The 26,479-nt window shown below is 42.9% G+C and overlaps 1 protein-coding gene across 1 annotated transcript; it reads right to left on the bottom strand.

The window, feature by feature from the left end:
* Window positions 1–4,759: 4,759 nt before the first annotated feature.
* pofut4 (protein O-fucosyltransferase 4) lies at window positions 4,760–26,479 on the bottom strand. The gene is made up of 3 exons (XM_078530983.1): window positions 25,420–26,479; window positions 18,922–19,547; window positions 4,760–8,555 (listed from the first exon to the last, which is right to left on the bottom strand). The coding sequence occupies exons 1-3, from the start codon at window positions 26,071–26,073 to the stop codon at window positions 8,411–8,413; spliced, it is 1,425 nt and encodes a 474-aa protein (XP_078387109.1). The 5' UTR covers window positions 26,074–26,479; the 3' UTR covers window positions 4,760–8,410.

Raw genomic sequence — 26,479 nt, 5'->3', positions numbered from 1 at the left:
AGAATATATGTTTTAATTTGATGAATGACACATTTTAAAAGCAAATTTTCAATTTGGACATTGCCATTTCTTTATATCTGATTGCACTTTCCTAACTGGGGAGATGCATCAGACAATGATGCCAAATTCCAGCCAGTAGGAATTATAGCCTTCTCTTGGGTATGCAGGAGTGTGTCCAGAGTGACTTCCTCTCTGAGCTTTCCTTTTTTGCCTCCTGGTCTCCATTCTGCATTTCCCTTAGATAGAGTGTCAGGAATTGGCTTCCTTAGAAGCCGGGATGGTTGACAGCCATTAACAATGAATAGACTACACTCTTTGTAAGGAAACTATAATGAAGTTTGCAGGATTTCTGCAGTTCATATTGCGATCAAGCCTCTGAATGATGCTTCCCCAAGTTGATGCAGCAGAGAGCAAATCGGCAACGAGTCAGATCACAGACATGAACCTGTGTCCCACTCCTCGATAACAACTGCACCAATACTTGAATGTGCTTTTCAGAACAATTTGAAGTCTCCCAAGTTTGTTGCAGCTCAACCTACAGCACAATGATAACCAGCAAACCAATCAAATTCAAGTATACCACGGCTAGAGCAGCAGAAATACAAATTGCTTTAAAGGAATCTAGTGTAAATTTTATACTCTCTCTCCCTATTCTTGGCACCTCATCAAATGAAGAATCAACCAAGAGACTTTAATTTACCTTGATCGGTTGGTAGAGTGCTGCTTTACAAGCCTTCCTTAACAGCTAAATAAAGTTATATATAGCTCCAGTTGTAGTATAAAGGTCTGGCGCATAAGGGTTATTGTGGGACTGAGTCCAGTACTGACAGATGCCAGAACAAGCTCCAATTCAACAAAGCTTACCTGCAGCGACAGAGCCAACCACTCCTCCGACAGATATGGAAAAGTTTTAAGGCCTCTAGACTGCCTGAACCTATGAATCTTCGAGACTAGAGGTGGGGAGATGGAGTGGTAGTAATGATGTAATACATGCGCTAAACTGGGGTAACTTTCAAATACGTTAGATGAAGTCTTGGGGGAGGTATAGTATAAGGGACTGAGTAGAGTACTGCCCACACGGTCATGTAAGAGAACACATGACCCACAACTAGGGGTCAGCATAGTGTTGGACAGAGCCATGTGTAGAAGCAAGCATGGAGACAGCTCCTAGCTTGGACCTTTACTGTATCTATGTATATAGTTTCTCGTAGTTAATAAATACTTACTGTTGAACTACCTAAAGACTACAAATGCCTTAATAAGACCTGCTGAACTATGCTCAACACTGTACAACACCATTGAGTGCAAATGGCATACATTTTCTTCCAAGTGTTACACTACCTCAGCATCTACAATCCATGCAAGTTATTGACAATAGGCCAGTTGGATCTTCTGTTATTGTGCAAGTATAGACACACATCCCGAATCTGTATAGACCATTGTAATCTGACCATGGGAATACATTGTGCCTTACATAGAATTTCCAGCACCAAAACAGGCCATTCAGCCCAACGGGTCTCTGCCAGTGTTTACACTCAACATGAAGTTCCTCCCTCTCAATTCATCTCACCCTATCAGCATAGCCTTCAATTCCCTTCTCCCTCACGTACTCATCTAGCTTCCCCTTGGATGCATCTATGCTAGTCACCTCAACTACTCCATGCAGGTTCAACATTGTAATCACTCTCTGACTAAAGAAATTTTTCCTGAACCTTTTGTTGGATTTATTGGTGACTATCTTACATTTTATCTGCTGTAGTTTTAGACTTTTCCACAAGTGGAAGCATCTTCTCTCCATCCACCCTATCAAAGCACTTCATCATTTTTAAGACCTATTAGTTCACCCCTCAGCCTTCTCTTTTCTTGAGAAAAGAGCCCCAGTTTGTACCTGTTTTTTCTGCTCAGCTTAGGAAAATTAAATATTTCCTGAGGTCAAGGGTCAAGGCCCATAACACAGGAAATGACTAAGATTGCAGAACAAAACCTGCAGTTTTATAACACCTTTTACATCTGGCTGCATTTGCTGCCTATGCGATGCATGCGCAGTTGTACCGACGTGATGTCATTGCGAGCAACGGAGATCAGAACACTCTACTCATCCCCCCCAACCTCAGTGTGATACTTATCCTTACCACTTAGTTTCGTTATTTTTAAGCAAAATTCAAACTTGCAGCAATCCCACTGAGAACTGAAACTGACTGTCTCTGTTTTTTTTAAGATAAAGTCTGATAAGTGGCAGCTCTTCGGGAGAGGAGGAAGAAAGGGGAGAGAATAGAATAAGAGTGCCTTGGGTAGTGGGGAGAGAAGGATTCTTAGTTTTATCTTATGATGCATTGAAGGAAGACCTGGGTTTAAATCTGCACATGACTTGTAGCATAGCTCCAAAACAGCAAGATAGCTCCTAGCACTTTTTTTTCTGAAACGGAGCAGAAAATCAGACACTCTGGCCTCCATATCAGCCTAACTAAATAACAATTGCCTTTTACTGATCCTCATGGCCCATCTCCTGGCTCTGTTCATGCAGCCCTTGGTTTCTTCAAGTGTGTTCTTTCACCACGTTTCAAGAAAAGGCTGAAAAAATTTATATTTTGGTTCTCTGAGCAAGATTGGTTTTAGATGGCCATCTTGCGTTGATAGGAGTCACAGTATTTACATCTTCAGGGATTTGTAAAAACTTTACAGCCAATTGGGCTTGGCGATGGGCCGAATGGCCTAATTTCTGCTCCTATGTCTTATGGTCTAATTAACTATTTTTGAAGTGCAGTCATTGTTGTTATGTAGGCAAATTTGACAGCCAATTTGCATTGAGCCAAGGTCTCACAAACAATAGCCAGATAATGTTTTAGTGATGTTGGTTAAGGGATAAAGAGTACTCTTAGAAACATAGAAAATAGCAGCAGGAGGAGGCCCTTCGAGCCTACTCTACGATTCAATATAATCGTAGTTGATCCTCTACCTCAATGCTGTACTCCCGCTCTCTCCCCATACCCCTTGACACCTTTAGAATCCAGAAATCCATCTACTTCCTTCTTAAATATATTCAGTGACTAGGCTTCCACAGCTTCTGTGGTAGAGGATTTCATAGGTTCACCACCCTCTGAGTGAAGACATTTCTCCTCATCCACAGTCTACCCTGTACCCTGAGACTGTGACTCCTTGTTCTAGATCCACCAGCCAGAGGAAACACCATCCCTGCATTCAGTCTATCCATCCCTGTCAGAATGTTATCTTTTATTCCCCTCTCATTCTTCTAAAACTCCAGTGAATACAGGCCTAGTCGGCCCAATCTCTCCTCATATGACAATCCTGCCATCCCAGGAATCAGTCTGGTGAACCTTTGCTACACTCCCTCTATGGCAAGCATATCCTTTCTTTGGTAAGGAGACCAAAACTTCACACAATACTCCAGGTACAAGGCCCTGTACAGCTGCAGTAAGACATCCTTGCTCCTGTACTCAAGTCCTCTCGCAATGAAGGCCAACATACCATTTGCCTTCTTAACTGCTTGCTGCACCTGCATGCTTGTTTTCAGTGATTGGTAAACAAAGACACCAGGTCCCTTTGTACATCAACATTTCCCACCCTATCACCATTTATCTTCTTCTACACTGTGTCATGGGATAGTTTCCATCCCCCCAAACAAACAGGGCAGCAGTTTAACACCTGATCCAAAAGGTACCACTTCTGACAATGCAGCTTTGCTTCAGTACTGCACTGAAGTATCTAGATTAGGTCCTGCTGCCAACACCTCAAATTAATTCTCATTCTTGTTTTTAGATCTCTCTATAGTCTCATCCATCCCCATAACTTCATCTAGCCCTACATTACTGTGAACTTTGCACTCTTTCAATTTGGTCTATTGTGCATCCTCCTTTTCCTTTGCTACACTGCTGGTGGCTATGCTGTCTTGGCCCTACTCTTGAACGTTCTCCCTAAATCTCTGCCTCTCTACCTCCCTTAGGACTTCCATTAATACCCACCTCTTGATGAACTACCTTTTAGTCATGTCTCGTAAAGTCTCCTTTGGCTCAATATCCATTCTCAGAAGTCCAACTGCACCATTGAAGCATATTGGAAAATGCTAACATAAATGAAAGTTGTTGTTGAAGACAATTCTTGGACAGCTGCTTAAACTCACAGCCCTCTGACAGGGAAGCAAAAGGGCAGCCAGTGAGCCAAATTGACACCAAGTACAGGAGTGATGTAAGTTAGGAAGTAATGATTAACTGACACTGTGGTTGCAATTTAAGTGCACAAGGGTAATAGCAGGAAGGTTTGGAAGTCTTCTGAAAGCATGAATTAGAGCAGGAAATTGCAGGATTCAAGTAGAAGAATGTGTGCAGAGAAGAAGTGGAATTCAGGAGGATTGTGGAATCTGGGGAGAGGGTGGAATTCATAGTAGCATTAGCCATAACGTTGTAGTCAAACTAATAGCATTGAATTTCAGATACATGATAACGCCACCAGCTGCAAGTTCCCCTCCAAGTCACACACCATCCTGACTTGGAATGATATCACCATTCCTTCACTGTCGCTGGGTTAAAATCCTGGAACTCCATCCCTAACGGCATTGTGGGTGTACCAACAACACATGGACTGCAGTGGTTCAAGAGGCTCACCACCACCTTCTCAAGGGCAATTAGGGATGGGGAATAAATGCTGGCTTAGCCAGTGACGCTCACATCCCATGAACTAATTTTAAAAAATCGTCTCTGACAACTGACTGGTTTACTGATAGATCATGCATGTGTTTCAAGGAGTTGCAAAAAGTTTATTTTTCATATTTTTATTGATTTTAAATACACTATCTATATGTTTGGAGAATAACTTTTTCCTTTTAGCTTATACAAGATCAAGAAAAAACAGCAAGTCCTCAGTCACTGAGGACAAGACTCTCTTTTTAATAATGTCAACCTATATTCCAGGACATTTCCAGAACAAGCTCCTCACAAGAAGCTTTTAATACATCAGTAATGCATAAAATTAAAGTGAAAAGAACAGAAAAAAAAGACAAAATAAATTAACAGGGCACTTGTCTGACATGTCATAGTCCGTCTGACTTAATGCAATAATTCTGTACTTCTGTATTTGTGCAAAATGTTCAATATTGTCTGTATCACAATTTATAAAATGCAACCAGATTGTCATCCACCTCTGCAAAAACAGCTAGCTGGCACAGACATGATGAGCCAAAAGGCCTCCTTTTGTGCAGGACGATTCTATGAGGGCACTCTTCACTTTTTTCTATTTGTTACCAGTCCAGTGACAATACCACTACACCAGCGCCTCCCCCTTTAATCTTATAATTGTTAGTACTGCACCCAGCCAGTTAGGGGAAATAATTCCCCTCTCATCGATTCACAATAATTCACCCATAGATTTAACATGTCAATCATTCATCAGATTGACTATCCACGTTGTATGGGGCATTGGCAGTAACTTAAAGCCACTAGTGTATAAAATAAAACCAAACAGGAAAGAATTTCGTCCTACAAGGATCAAAGTATAAAATTAACAGTAATAATGAACAGCTGAGTTATTGTACTATAAAAAGATTTACTTGAGCAGTATAGTGGTGAATACTAAAAAGACATTCAACAATGAACTTTTTTTGGGCAGGGCAACACATTCTGTAATCAGTATGATCTGGAACTAGTTAAACCTTACTGACGTGTAGTATAATGTGTTATAATCAATAATTGTGTCATGATCCACCAACACTTGAGAGGCATATGGGGAAAAGGAGGATCAGCGGTTTACTCCATGAGTAACCCAATAACCTGATGCTTGCCCTATAGGCAGGTAACATGCTTACTCCACTATTTTTCCCATTGTGGGATTTATATACAAATTAAAGAAAAACAGATGTTTTAAATGGAAGAGGCTGTACTGCTAATTTGATAACAGATTGTTTGTAGTGATGCTCTCCTCCTCCTCCTTCAGGTACCATGCCCTAAGAGACCATGGACTTCCATTGGATTGGTCCATGATTACACTTGGTAAAGTACTGCAGTGGTTTGCCATTCCCTTCTGCAGTACCAGGAAACTCTCTCACTCTTGCCGCCTGCCATTCGGCACATTTGAAGAATTTACAGCCAATATTCCACCTGTTTGGCCACATTATGAATGCACTTTCCGTGGCCATCGAGTTCTGAAGTGAGACTTGAACCTGGAACCCAGAAAATATTTCACAAGGGCCAGGTCAATCATGTGCTATACATTTGACACTATGCTCATGTCAAACTGTGGCTTTCTTCAGTGACTTAAGATCTTCCTCTATCCATAGAAGAGTTACATCTTAAATCATCTTAATCTTCTTACTATTCTCTCGCTACCTTTCTTGGTTATGCCTGTACCATAAACTGTTTGTATTTTGTCAAAAGTAGCCAAAAATCACAATATGGCATAACTAGCCTTTTTGATTTATGGGGTTAATAAAAAATTAAAACTTAACTGCAAGATTCATATTTCATAAACCTTGGGAAATGGCTGAAAACCTGAGATAAATTGAGCTACTGACAGTTTTCAAGTGGATCTTAGGTCTCCCTCAGGCACCAATTAACCTTGCTCCAACATCGACACTGTCAATCACTGAGAAGTGTACAAGGAAGCCTGAAGCACTATACCCCCAGTGACCAAATGATAAACGATCGAGTAACCTTGAAAAGACAGAGGAAGCATTTCCAAGTTGGCACATAATGAATCTTCAAGAAGGTCTACAATGGCGGCTCCCAAGGTACCAATACAGACAGCATGCCTCAAGAACATCTTTGTGAATGTGTTTTTTATAGCTTCTTCTTCCTCCTTGTTCCACCTTCCTTCCAGGTGATAGTTTTTCCCTGGCATGATAACACCATTAAGCAGTGCATTTCAGGACTGGAAACCCTTCTGCTTTGAAATTACATTGTGTGAATATCAATTCTCCAATCTGCAATATATTAAAAAAACTCTCCTATATTATAAATTTCTATGCCCCCATTTAAATTGGAAACTGCTTCATACTATAAATACACACTTGCAACAGTGTGATAGGTTTACACAGGCCATCTCTATTATAAATGCAGACATCAAAAATACGTATTAAAAAATAAAATTATAGAAAGCACCGATTTCAAATGAGGACTAAATTACATCTGCATGTCATGGCTTAATTATCCTTTCAACCTCCAAATACTGCAACCGAAGATTACACTTGGTCTGAACTCCATGTGGAAAGGGCAGTACAGATCAGCTACTGGAAAAGAATTCAAAAGAGAAGTTATGTTAAACTTATATAAAACTTTGGTTAGCCATGTTGGGCTACTGTGCACAGATCTGATGTCCTTATTGCAACAGGGATAGTGAAGCAGTGGTGCAAATGCAAAAAAAGATTCACCAGTAATATATCAGAACTGAGAGGGTACAAATATCAGGAAAGGCTGAACATGTTAGGGCCTCTTTTTTCTAAGACAGAGAAGAGTGAGAAATGACTTGAAGGGGCTTGACAAGGTAATGTAGAGAAGATTGTTCCATTTTTGGCAGTCCAGAACTAGGGGCCATGAATATAAGATAGTCACCAATAAATCCAATAGATAATTCAGGAGAAACTTCTTTCCCCAGAGGGTAGTGGAACCCTGAGGCAAATGTAACCAAGGGGCAAATAGCATAGTTGCACTTAAGGGGAAGCTAGATAAGTACATGAAGGAGAAAGAAATAGAAGGTTATATTGACAGGGCATATAGGGGCTTATGTGGAGCATAAACTCTTGGGCCAAATGGCCTGTTACTGTGCTGTAGTGCTCATGTGAAGTCCTGTAAAACAGAAGGCGTAACCAGATTGAAAGGGTTAAAGGTTAAAAAGTCAAATTTGATATAAACTGTGGTGCTGAAATATGCAGTGTAATTTAAAGACTGTCTACAGATTGCAGCTGGAGAGAAATTAGAGAGAGGAGCCCATGTTTGCAGCATCACTGGCCTCTGTCCCACACAAATTTCGTGAGGGAAAAATTTGCACAGGTTGGCGACAGCACCTTCAAACTTCAATTCCAAACCAAACATCTCCCAAAAGGTGAAACAAGTTTCAAACCTTCTAAGTAGCACCATTTTTAACACAATGGAAATATAGTGCGTGCAAGACCACTGGATTTCCAAATTGCTTACTAATTTATTCAGTTTGAATGCTTCTTTCCCTGTCCCTCCCAAACAAAAGAAAACTATCTATTTTGGGGGAAATTTTAGCAGGATAAATATGAAAAGAGCTTTTAAAAAGTATAAAAGTTGTAAGAAACTGTTTTCAATAAAAATATATCTATATATAAAAGGGTCCATAAAGTTCATGATAATTGGATTCACAAAATTCCAGACCAGTGATAGTAGTGTTTATCCAGCAGCCAATAATCAAGCAGCAGTCACAGATGTCTTCAGTCCCAACGTTAGTGTTTGCTCCTCTTTGTTATCAGTTGATGAACATAATCCCACAGTTTACTTGGGTCGGTCTCATTTCGGTGAATCATAGTGGTCAGTGCTTCAGCCTGGTCGAGGCTCTGCCAGTAATCTTGTTGCCACATTTGTTTCCAACTGCAAGAAGGCATCAAACAAGATCAAAGAGTTAGGCAGGGGGAGGATTAACAAGAAATAGTTTGGTTACTAATCTTGCGGAACAATCCTAAATTGGTACCAGAAGACAAAGGCCAATCCCGCTGCATCCAATTAAACCATAAACAATTCCAAGGTTTGTCACCGCTGTCTTACCTGGAGTAGAATCTGTGTGTTGTATGGGAAGAGCTTCCTGGCACCACTCCTACATTTGTCCATTGTCAGTTTGCATATGTATCCCCCTTGCACTGCTATTGTGGTTTTGATCAACAAGGGACATTCTAGATTTGGCTTCTCTATACCACTTATTACCTTAAATATCTCAGTTAGGTTGCCTCCTTAACAAGGGTGAAAAGCTCAAGTTTATTAACTCATGACATAATTAGCAATTTCCATTAAGAATAATATACAAGTAGAATTCGAATGCCACTTAGCTATTTCTGGTTTATTTTACAGGTTATGCAGAGAACTGTACTATCAAACTTTGAAAGAAAATTAACAGCTTGCTGCAGAAGTGGAAGAGTTTTTGAATTGTATCTCATGCACTATTTTTAATTTAATTTAATTTAATGAAAATGTAGGCTGGTCTCAAGCCTATACCTTAAGCCAATAAAGATCACAAACTGTAAACAAGAGTGACTTATTGCAATCAAACTCATTTAAGTCAAATTATGCAATGACAGTGGCCTATAGAAATTCAGTATTGTTTTTTTCCACAAGAGAATGATTACTTGCAAACTGTGTTTCACGTCCTCTCCTCCATCTTCTCCCATCCTTGCAAAACCACACAGCCTTCCTGCTCAAGAATTGACACACACATCCTCAAACCTCTCACTCCACCCCTATCTGAGCAATCCTTTCTGGTCTCACAGCTCTCCCTACCTACACCATTCCGTCTTCCAACTACCTTGAATCCAGCCTACTATATTCAGTGGCTATAAATTTCTGTGGGGCATTTTCTGCTCTGCTGATGCAAAGCGGGTTCTCACCATATTTAAGGTGGTGGAGGAAAGGAAGCCCTGTAGAATTTCACTCCTGTTATAAGCCTGGCTTCTGGAATTTTACCCCCAAATCTGTCATTAACTTCCTCCTTTCAAAAACCTATTCAAAACTGATTGACTGCCCCTCCCTGTAGATTTTCCCCTTTTTCATGCTCAATGTTTACTTTTTCACTTTACACATACTGAAATAAATATTTTCCCGACCACTGAATAGATACAGGATGGTTACTTCACAATTGTTATTCACTCAGGATATACACTTAACTTTGCCGTGTCACTCAACTTTACTGTGACTCTAATGTTTCAGAATATAGGTCAGTTAACATGTCTAGGCAAAGTGCACTTAATGGAAATAGCAAGATTGTGACATAAAATGCTTAAAAGGATACTCAATAACTGCACAGTAGGTTATTTTAATGGATCACAGTTCTTTCTTTTGTGAATATACACTGACTTGTGCAGCACTTTTACCACCCTCTGCCCACCATTCAACAAGCATTCTTTGGCAACTATTGTGGTCTGTATCCTTCTGATGCTGAAACTCTGTTGAAGTATTTTCCGATTATATCACGGGTTGGAGAATGAGATTCTCCAAAAGACTCCAGAAATCCATGCAGTTATTCTGCCTCTGTGGTTAACATGTAAAAGTTAAAAGTATCCTTCCCTGCATCTACATTAGTCTTTAACATTTTGCCCCTTTCTGTCCTGTCCACTGTTGTTTGTTTCCACATCTTTTCATCCAGTTGGGAGTGTATTTGAGCAGACTGTACATTCACTTGAGATTCAAAATAAGCTCTGTGACCCAAGGCACTGAAGTTTCAATTTCTGCTGCCCCCACCCAACCCAACTGCCGGCATGGACTCAATGGGCCGAATGGCTTCCTTCTGTGCCGTAAATTACTCTATAAGATTTTGTTGATTTTCTTTTCCTATCCTTAATCTCGAAGTGTACGAGCTCAATTTTGTCTGTATCAAACTGTTCTCTCCATTTACCTACAGATCCTGATGATGTTGTGACTTCCATTTCCTTTTTTTGAAAAGGAGATACTTTGCCACTCAAAACAAACGGCCCGCACTCTCTCTAACAGATATTTCAAGGCTGGATTCTTGAATACAATGAATGACTTTGCTGTTTTAAAGATGACTGTAATGATAGCGCAGAATCTAAACCTCGACCATGCACAAGTCAAGGTTGGTCTTCAAATTATATTAAAATAATTGAAATGTATCTTTCTTAAATGTGGTGACTCATCCATCCATTCTGTTATACACTGTAGCTCATAAAATTTATTTTCTTTTGGAAAGATGCTTTTCAGAGTCTTCAAAGTAAACTAATAAACAAATATGGTTTAATTCAAATGCAACAGTACAATAAATTTAATCAGGCTCTTTTAATTAATTGCAATATTAACTGGAATAAGTACATTAGCTTTTATAAGTAGTGCACAAACTAATTGCACTACAGACTAGAAAAATACTTGAACAAAGAGTTACATAGAATGCACAGCACAGAAGCAGGCTGTTCAGTCCAACTGGCCTATGTCGGTGTTTATGCTCCACACAAGGCCTTGTCCCCACTTCTGCTCATTTGGCTCCATCAGCTTTACCTTCTATTGCTATCTCCCTTCTGTGTTTATTGAGATTCCCCGACACATCTTAAATACTCCCTGTGGCAGCAAATTCTACATTAGAAGCCAAACCACACTCTGGGTAAAGAAGCGTCTCTTGATTTCCTTATTGGATTTATTATTGGCTTTCTTATATATGTCTGGTTTCTAGTTTTGATCTCTTCAAGTAGAAACATCTATGTTACTATCCTATAAAACCCCTTCATAATCTTAAAAATCTATACTAGGTCAGTCATCAGCCTTTTCTTTTCCACAGAGAAGAGCCCCAGCCTGTTCAATCTTTCCTGATAGGTATGGCTTCTCAGATCTGGTAACATACTTGTAAATCTTTTCTTGCACCTTCTCCAGTGCCTCTATGCTGTAAACTATATCCCTGTGGAAATGATGGAAGTGTTTTTTTTTAATGTCCTTATTATCCAACGTGGCTACTTATAGTGATTTGTATATCTGAACCCTTCCATCCTTTTGTTCCTCTCCCCCATTAAGAGTTTTATTTTCCCGAAGAGTATGGGACCTCCTCATTCTTTTACTGAAATGCATCGCACACATTCCTCAATCTCATGACCATTCGGCATTTCATATCTTTATTTTTTGCAATATTCCTCAGTATTACCTACACTCCCCCAATTTGGTGTTTTCTGAAAATGTTGAAATTGTTCCTCTGATTTTCAGTTCGAGTCATTTATGTAAATAGAGAACAAGTGTAGTCCCAGCATCGCTTCTTGTGGAATACCACTTCCCACCTTTTGCCAGTCTGAGTAGCTATTCTTAACCCCTACTCTCTGTTCTGTTTTGTAGCGAGTTTGTTATCCATTCTGCTACTCGTCCCCTGACTCTGTAATGAAATAACCCATGGAGCTTCACAGGAGCATCAAACAAAATGTGACATTCAGCCACATAAGGATATTAGGATAGGTGACCCAAAACCTCGTCAAAGAGGTTTTAAGGAGCATCTTAAAAGGTGCAAGAGGTAGAGAGGCAGAGAGATTTACGAAGGGAATTCCAGAACTTGGGGCCCAGAGGAAGGCACAGCTGCCAATGGTAGAGCTATGAAAGTCCATGTGCATGAGGCCAGAATTGGAGAAGGACAGAGATTTGGTAAGGCTGGAGGAGGCTATGGAGATAGGGGCGTGGCTGCAGAAGGATTTGAGAAGTATGTTTCTACATGGCTATGGGGACTGAACTGTCAGCACAACATTAAAGCAGTAAGCAACTGGTGACTAACAACATCACCATTCGATTGACTTACACTGAAATCCACACACAGGCTGAGAGATGGTGACATAGTAGTAACGTCACTGGAGGCCCAGACTAATGCTCTGGGGACATGGGTTCAAATCCCACCATGGCAGCTGGTGGAATTTAAATTCAATTAATAGCTGAATAACGAAACTGGTGACTATGAAACTATCATCGATTGTTGTAAAAACCCATCCCGTTCATGGATGTCCTTTAGGGAAGGAAATCTGCCAACCTTACCCAGTCTGGCCTCCATGTGACTGTTAACTGCCCTCTGAAATAGCCTGGCAAACCACTCAATTCAAGGGCAATTAGCGATGGGCAATGAATGCTGGTCTTGCCAGTGACACCCACTTCCCATGAAAGAATAAAGAAAACAAAAGTGGGAATATTTTTGGACAGTTTTTTTACTTTTGTTGATCCTGCCTTTGCTCTCCTAATGTGTCTGCTCAATCAGAATGTTTCTTTTTGGAGAAAAAACCCATCAACGCTTCAATGAATCATGATAACAGGGTGACTTTGCAGTGAGGAATGAAACTGGGCAGAGGAATGCAGACGTTAAGTGGAAGCTTTCCAATTGATTTTATTACAGGTTGGGCAATTTGGTTAATGGACATTTTACAGAAATGAAATTTGGCTGCATTAAATGATGGGGTGACCCAGAAGATTCTGAACATACCAGTGCTGAATTTCTAAAATTAACAGTCATACCTCTATAAATACAGACAAGCCAGGTTTAATAGTACATTGCAGTGGAATATCATCAAATAATTCATTTCGACAAAAAGTTTTCTTGACGAAAGCCGAACCCATAAGCATTCATACATTTGGCAGCCAATGCACAGCTATTTTCTTACTTAAAAAAAAATCTCCTTGCATTTAATCCTCCTACTTGTGCATACCTTTTTTTTTATTAAAGTCCTACGCTGTTATATTTCTGGCTTCCATATGAGAAAAAGCTTGCATTTATATAGTACCTTTCACAGACTCAGTACATCCTATAGCATTTCACGACCAATAAAATCCTTACGGAAACTACCAGCATATTGTAGGTAAGGAGAAGATAGATAAAAGCTGGGTACCAAACTGCCACAGCCTGTGGGAAAATAAATCACACACAAGGCAGCAGACACTAGTCAGTCCTGAGCCCTGGGGGAAATTTCCGATGAATGCTCTCAAACCTTCCATGTGCTTCTGTCTTCCTGCATAATCATGATGCTGAAGTTCAGATTGACTGCACCAGCCATTACTACAAGTTATCATCCAGAGGAACCAAAACCACAGAACTCTTGATCCTCTCATTCAAACAACGGCAAAAGGATTTTCAACCTTAAACCTGGCATCACCTTATCCCTCCTCTTGATTTACCATTTCTAGGCTATGCTTTGGTAATTTCCTGTACCTCAGCCCTCAGTGTTATGTATTTTAAAAATGTAAATTATATCCAAAGGACTTTTTACAGATATCCTACACCCTGTAACCCTAATTAATCCCACTAACCTGCCATACTGTGTCAGATCAATGGATTACTCCAGTGCAAAACTATCCATACCCTTCCAACTCCATCTTTGACTATTAATCAATACAACAGTTTTAATTTTAGTATCCACTCAGCTTTGGGCTAGTATCCAATTTAATACACTTGAGCTACAACCCCGACAGCAGTCCACCATAATACTGATGTTCAAAATTGATCAGCTACCTTCCCAGTTGGTTTTTAATATGCACAGTAATTAATGCTATCGCTGTAATAAACTGCAGTGTTTTGTTCCTGAGATCTTTGAAGCCATTCTGCAAAGTTTGGTACTGCTTTAATCAGGTATGAGAAAAATGTAACCTTTGCATCGCTACGCATTTTCACACTTTGTACTTCAGTAGTGAACACTGATCAAAGTCACCAGTGAAATAGTCCTGGGCCAACTGACTTATTGTGAGCAAGTATCACCTTCTTCGACACCACCTCCCAAACTCATGACCTCCACCACCTAAAAGGACAAGCCCAGCTGACACTTAGGAACACCATCGCCTTCCAGGTCACACTGACGTGGAAGTATATCACCGTTCCTTCATTGTCGCTAGGTCAAAATCCTGGAACTCCCTATTTAACAGCACCATGGCGTACCTACATCATATGGACTCTAGTGGTTCAATGTGGCAGCTGACCAACACCTTCTCAAGGGCAGTAAATGCTGGCCCCTACATCAATGTTCCTTTGAATGAATATAAGGAAAGCTCCATCTAAATGTGTCCCATTCAATAAATTTGACTTTGTTATACACTATATTCCCAATAACTCACTCACCACCACCTTCTCAAGGACAATTAGGAATGGGAAATAAATGCTGACCTAGCCAGCGACGCCCACACCCATAAATCAATAAAAAAAACTTATAAGAATCAATCCTGTAGATTCTTAAAAACCATTCAACAATGAAATAAAAGGTTGTTACCCCCTTTTCTAACCAGGACTCTCAGGCAGAAGATTTTAACATTTGATATACCCAATGGCAAACTGCCATCACCAACACAAAAAGCAGCCATTGGTCCATCAGTGTAGTGTTTAGCTGAAATCCTTGAAAGGCAATATTTAGTTTGCGTTGTATTTTTCTATGCAACTAATTAAAGCTCACTGTATGTTTGATTACAAGATTTCTATCAGAAGCGTAATTATTTTAACGGTGGAAAATATTTAACCAAACCTATCGCTTTGTAAGTCTGCTGTGCTTTGTTTTACTTCTGTCAAAACATTGTCGTTGCTGTAGCTACTGCACTTCATTTTTTCTTGCTGACATATCAACATCGCTAAACATTCTGGGCATTGTCACAGAACATTACCTGTGAACAAGCAGAAATATTTACAAATACGTTTGAATAAATTGGAACAAAAACTTACATTAGGACCCCCCTGCCCCACCCTATCCTCACAAAGTGCGACTCTGCAACTCCCTAAATTGACCCACACACCACAATCTTTTTTTGATATGAGCTAATCTCTGAATGTTTCCTTAACTGACCTAAAGGGAGGCAGCAACTACTTCTCACTCCATCATCTCCTTCCTTCCTCCATAATTTCGAGGGGAAAGCACCAAGAGTAAATGATGCTCAGAACAGAATCAAAACGCAGTACTTAGTCAAAGCTTCAATATAATTGCAGTAGAAGTCAATGCATGAACACACTACTTATTTGTTTTATAATGCCCCTGTGCAGCACCTTGGGATGTTTTACTTGTTAAGGATGCTATATAAATGCAAGTTGCTGTTGTAAATATCTACAGTAATGACTTGCCAATATTTTCATATATATCCTGCCTACCAAGCATAGTCCATCGCTGCAATCCTAACATGTCTATTCACATCCACATCACTAACTGCAATTTACTTTGAAAACTTCCCTGCAGTGTCTGTGCAGTTGTCCTACAATTGTTGTACAGTCCCAGCCAGAATTTCAACCCTAATGAACTGTATAACACATCACGCAAATTTAAAAAGTACAGGCAGGTTAATGCTTGCACTGTCAGCACTAACTTGCCTCATTTTTGTGTGATTTCAGCTCTTGAGTAAGAAATCCGTAACTCAGTTTTATCAGCAACTCCCTATCATCTCTTTTGAGCAAGTTCAATTTCAAAAGCAAGCATCTGATTCAAACTCTCCTAATCTCTCATTATTTCTCCATTAAACAAGGAGAATGTAGGCAAGACTTAAGCTTAAAGGATTTGAAACACCAACAGAATTTGCTGTCAATTAAAATTGGCATTGAGAGCTGGCTTAACAGCTCACATTGTTGTTATTTCCATAAGCATCCATTACTTGCTTGGCCTGGCCATGTACAGATTACATCACCACATTTTTATACGTCAGCATGTGGTACCTGCAGCAGGTAATCCAGAAACTCAATTATGCATGTCACACTTTCAAGCAAAGATCTGCTAATGTGGAGGAAAGTAGTTAGTACTTAGGGATGAAATGGCAAATTATTGAAGTAGTTTAGGTTACTGCATCTAGAAAGAAAAAAAAACTTAGAATCATAAAATAAAGTGCAGAACAGGAGGCTATTCAGTCCATTGTGTCTGCACGTGTCAGACCTGCCTTACCCTCCACTCCTCAGTTAGTCGCAAGAGTAGAGGCACACTACGTGTTTTTAATCTGTTTTATTATGCTTCTTCCCATGATCTCATGTTATTATCACTTCAGCCATTCAATCAGCTCCCAGGGCCTTTGTGAGCAGAGCTTCTCAACCACGGTCTGTGAGAAAGTTCCAAGGGGTCCATCTTGAACAACCAGAGAATAAGTAGAATGTGGGCCTTACACATTCTCCTACGCTCCTCTTGAATAAATATTTAATTCTGCGCTTGGGCCTATGACTATTTGATTCAGTTAGTAGCAGTAACTTAATCTAACTCGCTCACGCTGACACAATAAGGCTCACCGCTGAAACTACTCCCGTCACCCGAGGCTCAGTCTGAGGTGTCCAGCACAGCCACAGGTTTCCCCATATATGTGGCAGTGGAATTTGTTATAACACAGGAGGGAGGGCCTCAGGAGGGAAAAGATTGAGAACCCCTGGGTCTGGGCACCATGCAAGTCACTCTATTTCTTCTCTGGTGCGGTTTTCTGCTCTCTTAACCATCGTTCTGATCCTTTTCAAATGCTGTTCACCTGCAATCCCGCAACTCCCCCTCCTCCATTTCGAATGAAGGATAACACATGAGAGGTTAAACTTATCTGCTTTTGATATTCACAGATGCTGAGCTTTTTGCAGAACTTTCCACTTCTTTCAGGTTACCAGCCAATGCAGTTTTTGCATTTTATTTACGAAAACAATTAATGGCTTAGAAATTTGGGTGCTCCCAGTCCAGTGAACACCTGGCAGATTGGACTGCCGATAGAGACCCTCAGGTAAACGAGATTTGGGGAAGCCGGAGACAACCAGCAGCCGGATTGGGGGGAAGAGGTCAGAAGGAGGAAGGAGAAAAAAATTATCGGGAATCGTTCAGGGCGAGTCCGGGGCAGCAGGACTGGGAGGATTCTTCTTTTTCTCGCTCCAGATTCAGGTAAATTACTCACCTTCTTGGTTGCAAGCGTTCCCTGGAGCGAGTATCCCTGTGCATCTAGCGTCAACTGCCTCAGGGCAAACCAATTCTGGAAATAGGGCTTTAAGTATCCATTAGTCCAGTACTTTGCGTTTATCCTTACCCAAGATTCAGGGTACTGTAGCATTGTGGTTATGTTACTGGGTTAGTAATCCAGAGACCTGGCTAAAACTCTGGAGACACAAGTTCAAATTCCAACCAGCAATAGCTGGGAAATTTACGTTCAACAATATAAATAAATAAATCTCATATCACTAATGTTGACCATGAAATTGTAGTTTTAAACTCAACCAGCTCATTAATGCTCTTTAAAAAAAGGAAATCTGCCATCATTACCCGGTCTGGCCAATGCTGTGGGCTGGGAGCCACATAATGTGGTTGATTCTCATCTACCCTCTGAAGTGGCCTAGCAATTCACTCAGTTGTATCAAAACCACTGTGGTAGACTACAGCAGGAGGCTCATCATGAGCTTCCCATGGGCAATCAGGATGGGTAATAAACAGTGGCCTTGCCGGCCACACCCACATCCCATGAATGAAGGAAAAAAAGACAGCTGACACATTTCCAGCTGGGGGTATGTGAGTGCTCCTGCCCACCATTTTGGGGACTTTGTCGGCTGCAAAGCCCGAAAATCAGGTAATATGCAACCTAATTTCTAGACCAATGTGCTTTAAAACAAAAAGGAGGTGCATACAATTCTATTGGAATAGAATCAATAAAAATGTGAACCAGTACACTGGGTGCATTGTAGTTATTAGCTTTATCTCAACAGCAAGGGTGTGGCAGTGTACTTAAATATCACAATATCTTTTTATCTCTACCTTTTAGCCTATTTCAATCCCTTCCCCCCCACCCCACCCCCACTAGGGCTATCTGTACCTTGCTCGTCCTGCTTTCTACCCTTAATGTCACCATTAGCACATTCCTTAGATAATATCACCACCTTCAACATCTCTTTGTCCTTTTGTCTATCTCCACCTATCACTGGCCCTCTATCCAGCTCTACTTGTTCCACCCCCCCACCCCTTAAACCAGCTTATATTTCACCTCTTTTCTATTTTTCCTTAGTTCTGTTGAAGAGTCATCTGGACTCGAAACGTTAACTGTGTTCCTCTCCGCAGATGCTGTCAGACCTGCTGAGTTTTTCCGGGTATTTTTATTTTGGATTTCTAGCATCCGCAGTTTTTTGCTTTTAACAATATCTGGGCTGTTGCCTAAGTGAGTGCAGATTCAAAAATACCACCATTATGTACAGAACATACAAATTGGGAGTATTTTCAAATGCAACAGCATGATCAAGTTAAGAACAAGTTGTAGGGAATGCCAAACGCAAATACTTCTCCAGTGTTCTCGTATGTTCTGTGCACCCAAAATGATGGTGGTGACGTACCTGTCATCTTCAGGAATCTCATCAAGGTTTCCATACCCAGGGACCGGCAGCGGGCAGCCCATGTGATTGTAAGCAGCTATCCTAGGGCCTGGAGGCTGAAACTTAGATGGCTGCAGTCGGTGAGCCTCCTCTGCCCGCAGTCTCTCATTCTCCTTATCACAAACAAAGCACTCAAACCCATTCAAATAGTTGGGCTTGCTAATGTCATTCACGCCCCAGTCCCTCTTTTCTAAACTCTCCAGCAGCAAAGTGTTGGTGATACCACCTGGTTCTTTGTACTCTAGATACTTCAGATATTCTTCGTCATTCTGATCGAGATAATTGATGAAGTCCGCCAAGTCCTTTGGAGATTCAAAGCTGTCAATCAGAATTATAGAGTGTGGATTGGGCATCCAGTCCTGCACCACTGGGGAACCACGGTATATTGGCACAGCTCCCAAGTGCATGGGGCGCCACAGTTTCTCAGTCATATAATCATCGCAGATTGCGTTCTCCATGGCAAGGTGAAACTTGTACTTGCTTATGAAATCCATGAACTCTGCATCTTCGGTTGTGGCTGTTAGTGTGTCCACCAGTCGATCACTAGGCAGGTCTTTGTTTTGTAAACACTGGCCATAAGAATCAATCTATGTGCGAGAGAGGGAAGGAAACAAAATTGGTCAAGGGTTGTTCAATGTGTGTCTGAAGAGCCATTTTATGTTACAGCTGAGGTAGAGGAAATTGCTTGCCGGAGGCTTAGGAACATCAATTTGCTTTACCAGCAGTATACATGAAACCTAGTCAGGAGTTAAAAATAATATATGAATCGTTCAGACCAGGAAAAAAACAAAATTTCTTTGGCTATGAATGAGGAGGAGAAGCAAGCTGAGGATAAGTTGCAACTCAAATGATGCTACAAAGCTTGCTTCATGCAGCAGTGTGAACATGATAATCAGCTCAACCACATCACTTAGTATCTAGTTTAGAACAGTTAATTTTGGTCATTCTCAAGACCACAAACAAAATTACTGTAATCATGAAATATAAATGACCACCTAATCACTGAGGTTCCTATTATAATTGAGAAATGAGCTTCAAACAGTACAAATAGATTCTACTGCATTTTGTGGTAACCTCTCTATTTATTAAAAACTTTATAATATATGCACTCCATCTAGAGTCCACTCTTGATAATGGCACCTTGTCTGCTAACAGAACCCAAATGCAGACTGAGAACTGCTTTAGTCACCTTATCACTCCTGGCTCATCCAGTTGTGGTTTGTTGGCTGTCAAGCACTGAGGGATGTCCTGAGATTGGGAAAAGCGCTATATAAATGCAAATCTTCCTTTCAGAATATGCCAAGACAGCAGATTCAATTATGGGAATACTAAGATTTTAAGTAAATGCAGATTTTCTGTCAGGCTTAAATTAAAGGCTGTTACAGCTACCGTGCACACTTAAGTATTAAAACTAGGTAAAGCTTAGTCAAAAAGGAATGCTTGTTTAAACTGGATGGTAGCAGTTCAACTAGTGAACAAAAAAATGCATAGCTCTTTATTATTGTTCAATCTGTAAACATGCCCAATGTATTTTTTCATAAATATCATGGAAGGGTAAATAAAGTATTCACATATTGTAAGATTCAATATAATTTAAATATAAATGGGAGTTTGAATTTCAAAATAAAACTCTCTGCAGTGTCGATAGCTTCTATAATCGCAGTTAAAGCAGAAGAATATTTCAAAATAGCTTTAATTTTGGTCATCTACAGTTGACTGAACCCAGTGTTGAAGCCATTGCTGTGATTTCTTCCTCAGGTTTCCTTCTGCTTGTAGGTTTACACTGCCCCCCTGCTGTAATGGCACAAACTACATTTTGTGTAAATCGAAAGATCAGTGGGTTTTCAACCTTTTTTTTGTTAAGGAACTCTGATATATTGTGAAATTCTGCGGAACCCCAAACAAAGTAAAACATTACTAAAAGAATGCAAAATTAAACTATACTGTTAAATACTTCATATTTGCAATATACTATTATGGTTTGTACAACGCTAGCATATCATAATTATTTCATTTTAGTTTTTTTTTGCACAAAAAAATTCTTCTATATTTGGTACAATTTTCAAATGAACTGAACTTTATGGGGAACCCTTTAGGGATGCTCAGGTAACTCTTGGGTTCCAGGAAACCCCTGGTTGAAAAACAATGCAATGGATGCATTCTCTTTCTCTTCCCCCCACCTCTTCAAATAGGCTGGATTATATTTCACCATTTTGGGTAAACTTATAGTCATCATGATAGGATAGTAGTTAATGTTGAACCTTTAAAAACAAAAACTGAGCATCATCGAACACCCCCAGCCACAGGCCAGCTGCAGAGTGAAGGTTTTTCCAATCTTCGTTCAAGTTTTAAAAAGAAAAGCTGATCTGCAAATTAATCGTTTATTTTAATGTTGGTTAGAATAATCTTTTCCTCTCAATCTATTTGCATTACGCTCAAAATTCTATCGTTTCAAAAAAACTGCATGGAATGTCCTCAGTTGTATTGCACGGAGGGAAGATAATAATACTGTACGGAAATTTTTAAATTGATTAACCTCACTCCGGAATTCATAAAACCACAATTACAAAAGCCACATCATTTACAAAAGTTCTGTCTTAACTGAGGTCTTGCTTACTACAGATTCAGTACTGGCCAGACCCACTCCATCCCATTTACTTGCTCCTTCTTAGGAAACAGCAAGATACCATCTATGTCACTGTGTTTGCCACATCCCTAAAAACTAAATTACAGCTGGAACCCGTTTGAGAGAATTTTGAAATTGACCCAGGTCTCATACTTTTCTTGTAAAAGGGGGAAATTAAAACTTTCCATTTATCCACAGCAAATAAAATTTAGAAAAGGACTCAAGTCTCTTCTTGTGCAGTATAAATTGTTGTTCCCTCTACTGTTGGTTTATCTTGCAAACTGTCCTGATGAGTGCAAGACAAAAGGCATGTCTCTTTTTGCAGCAATACTCAAGTCAAGTTCTCTTCGCTTGTATCTGCCACACCATTGCACAAGAACACACCCTTGTTGTTTTCCTTCAATCACAAAATGCAGGATATTATTTATTGCCTTGTGCAATTTGTTTCCTGCAAAAGCCCCTGACCAAGTATATTCCTTCAAGTAGCCTTTAATTGAGAGCCTGGGGACTGATTTTAACAGCCTCACTTTTCCTGTTACTGGTGCCAGATATTTGGTTGTTTTTGACTATGCAATCCAGCATTCAGCCATGGGTGGCTGAAGTCTTTTTGGGTCTGATCGATAACAAAACTTGATTGCTGAATGCTGTATCTTAGGTGTTCGGTTTCTGATCAGCACTACATCCTGATGTAGAATGGTGCCTGTCTTTTCTACCTTCAATGCAGAATCCTAGCAGTAACACTGGTCAGTTGGGAAGAGAGTACATAAGAAATAAACCATACACAAGTAGACCACACAGCCCACTGAGCCTGCTCCACTATTTAGCATGATCCTGGATGACCTTGAGCTTCAACTCACTTTCTTGCCCAACCCCCATATACCTGAGACCAAAAATCTGTCTACACCAGCCTTAAAAATATTCAATGATGGAGCATCCACAATCCTCTGGGTTAGAGAATTCCAAAGATTCACAACCCTTTCAGTGATGTAGTTTCTCCTCATCTCAGTCCTAAATGGTTGGCCCCTTCTCAGGTTGCCAACCCTCCAGAATTGGCCTGGAGTCTCCAAGAATTGAAGATCAATCTCCAGGACACAGAAACCCTAAGGAAAAAAATCATTGTGACATTAAAAAAGATTTTTTTTTCTGTCATTTTCTTTGAACATTTCTCTTTACTAGATATATATTTAAAAAATAGGAAAAAAGGTTGTTTGGCTGACAGTCAAACATCATCCAACGGGGTAATGAGTTGTTTTGCTTTCCAGTTGGCTTAGGAAGGCACTACATCATAAGGATGGATGTTGTTGGCTGACTAATGGCTGGAGATTGGGACAAGTCATATGATGAAACTCCCAGGAATACATTTAATCACAGTTGGCAACCCTACCCTTATCCTGAGATTGTGCCTCCATGTTTCAGATTCCCCGACCAGCAGAAACAATCTCTCAGCATCTACCTATCAAGCCCCTTCAGAATCCTGTATGGTTCAATGAGATCACCTCTCATTCTTCTAAACTCCAGCGAATATAGATCCAATTTACTCAGCCTCTCAGCATAGGGCAACCCCCTCATGCCTGGAACTAATTTAGTGAACCTGTGCTGTACCACCTCCAATGGGTAAACTCCCTGCCAAAGTTAACAATGGTTAAATCAATGATTTGTTCTAGCTATAAACATGGTTAGAACTAATTGCTCACATGGAGGGTAAATCCTGACATTATTGCACCAAAAGGCCTGTCCCCACACTGTAACTTCAATGGAAACAACTTGGGGAGAATGCCAGCTGAGTTTGCTACTCATTAAAGAAACTCAGCTGTGATTGACTGTTGATCTGGGCAATGGCAGCCTGCCTAACACCGTCTTTTACAACTAATTCAAGGCAGCCAACTGCTCATAAGGTAGCCCACGAGGTAGCCTGCATGGAGACTTATGAATTCAAGCCAGCCACTTATATCCCTGCAGGTCTAAGCGGGCCAAATGTAATACATTTGCTGAGAGCTGACACATTCCTCGTTCAATTGCACGAACCAGGAATTTAACAGCAGCATCACCTTGTGAACTGGACACGATTTTTGCATCTTTCACATGACTATTTCTTCAATCTCTCCAAAGACAGGCTAAGTTAACACCAGATTAAATGAAATGAAGTTTTGTTCAAATTGTTGTATGGATATATGTTGTCTTATGAAGAAGTCTAGAGGCTTGTATTTGTTTTGCAAGAGGTGTTTTGCAATTATTAAGTGACCTAATTTCTTCTTATCTCCAGATTACTTGGATATCATAGCTTCCTACCAACTTAGACACTTTCAAACTTTCAACAAAACACCTTATAACTTTATTAAAAATAAAAATACCTGTAACAACTCAGCAGGTCTGACAGCATCTGCGGAGAGGAACACAGTTAACGTTTCGAGTCCGTCTGACTCTTCAACAGAACAGAACTGATGAACAGTCATACGGACTCGAAACGTTAACTGTGTTCCTCTCCGCAGATACTGTCAGACCTGCTGAGTTGTTCCAGGTATTTTTATTTTTATTTTGGATTTCCAGCATCCGCAGTTTTTTGCTTTTACTGTTCTGATCGGAGCGTCCTGCACTCCCCCCACCAGCCACAAGAACCACCACCTCAACCTCTCCCCGGCACCTCTTCCTCCTTCCTCCCCGCAATCCATGGCCTTTCCCCCCCGCCCCCCCCCAGGCCCCCACCCCACCCCACCGCAGCCGCCACCCCGCCCCAGGCCCTCCAACCACCTGGGCCCCTCCAACCCTCACCCTAGCCCCCCTCGTCCTCTAGCCCCTCCCCTGCTACCCTAGCCCCTCGTCCTCCCCCCCCCATCCACACCCTCACCCTAGGCTCCTCCCTCGCCCCCCCCCCCCCCATCCCCACCCTCACCCTAGGCTCCTCCCTCGCCCCCCCCCCCCATCCCCACCCTCACCCTAGGCTCCTCCCTCGCCCCCCCCCCCCCCCCCCCATCCCCACCCTCACCCTAGGCTCCTCCCTCGCCCCCCCCCCCCCCATCCCCACCCTCACCCTAGGCTCCTCCCTCGCCCCCCCCCCCCCCCATCCCCACCCTCACCCTAGGCTCCTCCCTCGCCCCCCCCCCCCCCCATCCCCACCCTCACCCTAGGCTCCTCCCTCGCCACCCCCACCCCCCACCCTAGGCTCCTCCCTCGCCACCCCCACCCCACCCCACCCCAGGCTCCTCCCTCGCCACCCCCACCCCACCCCACCCCAGGCTCCTCCCTCGCCACCCCCACCCCACCCCACCCCAGGCTCCTCCCTCGCCACCCCACCCCACCCCACCCCAGGCTCCTCCCTCGCCCCCCCCCCCCCCACCCCCACCCCACCCCCACCCCCCCCACCCCCACCCCCCCCACCCCACCCTCCCCCCCACCCTCCCCCCCCCCACCCCACCCTCCCCACCCCCCCCCCCCACCCCCCCACCCTCCCCTCCCCACCCCCCCCCCACCCCACCCCCCCCCCCCACCCCCCCCCCCACCCCCCCACCCCCCCCTCCCCACCCCCCCCCCCCACCCCACCCCCCCCCCCCCACCCCCCCCCCCCACCCCCCCCCCCCCCCCCCCACCCCCCACCCCCCCCCCCACCCCTCCCCACCCCCCCCCCCCCCCCCCCACCACCCCCCACCCCCCCCCCCACCCCCACCCCCCCCCCCACCCCCCCCCCCCCCCCACCCCCACCCCCCACCCCCCACCCCCACCCTAGGCTCCTCCCTCGCCCCCCCTATCCCCACCCTAGGCTCCAGCCTGGCTCCTCCTCCACTCCATTTTCCCCCGCCCCCTCTCGCCCCGCCCCCTCTCGCCCCGCCCCCTCTCACCTGCAGGTGCTCCATGAGCTGCCGGACATAGCGGTCCCGGTCGGAGGCCACCTGGCAGTGGGACTGCAGGTAGAGGACGGGGGCGAGGCCGAGGCGGCGGAGGTGGTTCTTGTGGCCGAGGGGGAGTGCGGGAGGCCGCTGGAGGTAGGCGGGGGCGGGCAGCCACTGCAGGGGGAGCGGGTAGTCGGAGTGACGGCGGAAGGTGGCCGTGTAGTTGAAGAGGCGGATGGCGGGGCCCTGGGACAGGAGGTAGTTGTTCATGGGCGACTCCTCGTGGAAAAGGGCCCAGGTCTGGTGGGGCAGCCGGGGCAGCGGAGCCTCGTAGGCCCTGAAGTCGGTGCCGTAGAAGATGACGGAGGCGGTGCGGCGGTGCCGGAGGGCCCTCTTGCTGCGGGTGACCAGGCAGGAGGCCGAGCCGCAGTCCACCCGCTCCGTCCTGCCGGGGAAATGCGGGAACAGCTGCTCGCTCCACCACAGCAAGACCGGCAGCTCCCGGTCCCGCCGGCTGTCGTTGTTGCCCGGGCCGCCCGCCGAGGCGAACTCGAACACCGACAGAGCCGAGGCCGCCTCGAAGACCTCGGCCTCCCGCAGGCTGCAGACCGAGGAGAGCAAAGCGAGAAGCGGCCACGGCCTGAGGAGGAGAGCGGCCGCCATGGCTTTAACGGTCACTTTTGCGACAGCTGCCGCCCTGCTTTACGGCAGCTGGTCGGGGCCCCCCCTGTGGCGCCGCGGTCTCTCTTTACGGCGGAAGGTCAGGCCCATGTGTTGCTGTCCTTTACGGCAGGAGTTTGGTGCCGATCCACTTTACGGTAGATGGTCAGGCCCCAAACTTATCTATTTGAAGACATTTCTGTTGGTACTTCAGCAGATATTTGCACCAATCACAAAGCACATCATTGAATACCCAGTGCTGATTGGCTAGTTGATTCCAGCAATCAGAAGCAAGAGCAAAATCCACAAATACAAAAATCACAATACACAAAATCACAAATGTTTCCACTATAAAATGCTTGTTTTAACACAATTTTAACTAATTGGTCAAATAAAAGTAATTTTACCC

This window comes from Cetorhinus maximus, chromosome 27 (genome assembly GCF_964194155.1).
Source record: "Cetorhinus maximus chromosome 27, sCetMax3.hap1.1, whole genome shotgun sequence".
In the NCBI taxonomy this organism is placed as follows: Eukaryota; Metazoa; Chordata; class Chondrichthyes; order Lamniformes; family Cetorhinidae; genus Cetorhinus; species Cetorhinus maximus.
The sequence above is the reverse complement of the archived record's forward strand: the minus strand, read 5'-3'. Positions and strand labels throughout refer to the sequence as shown.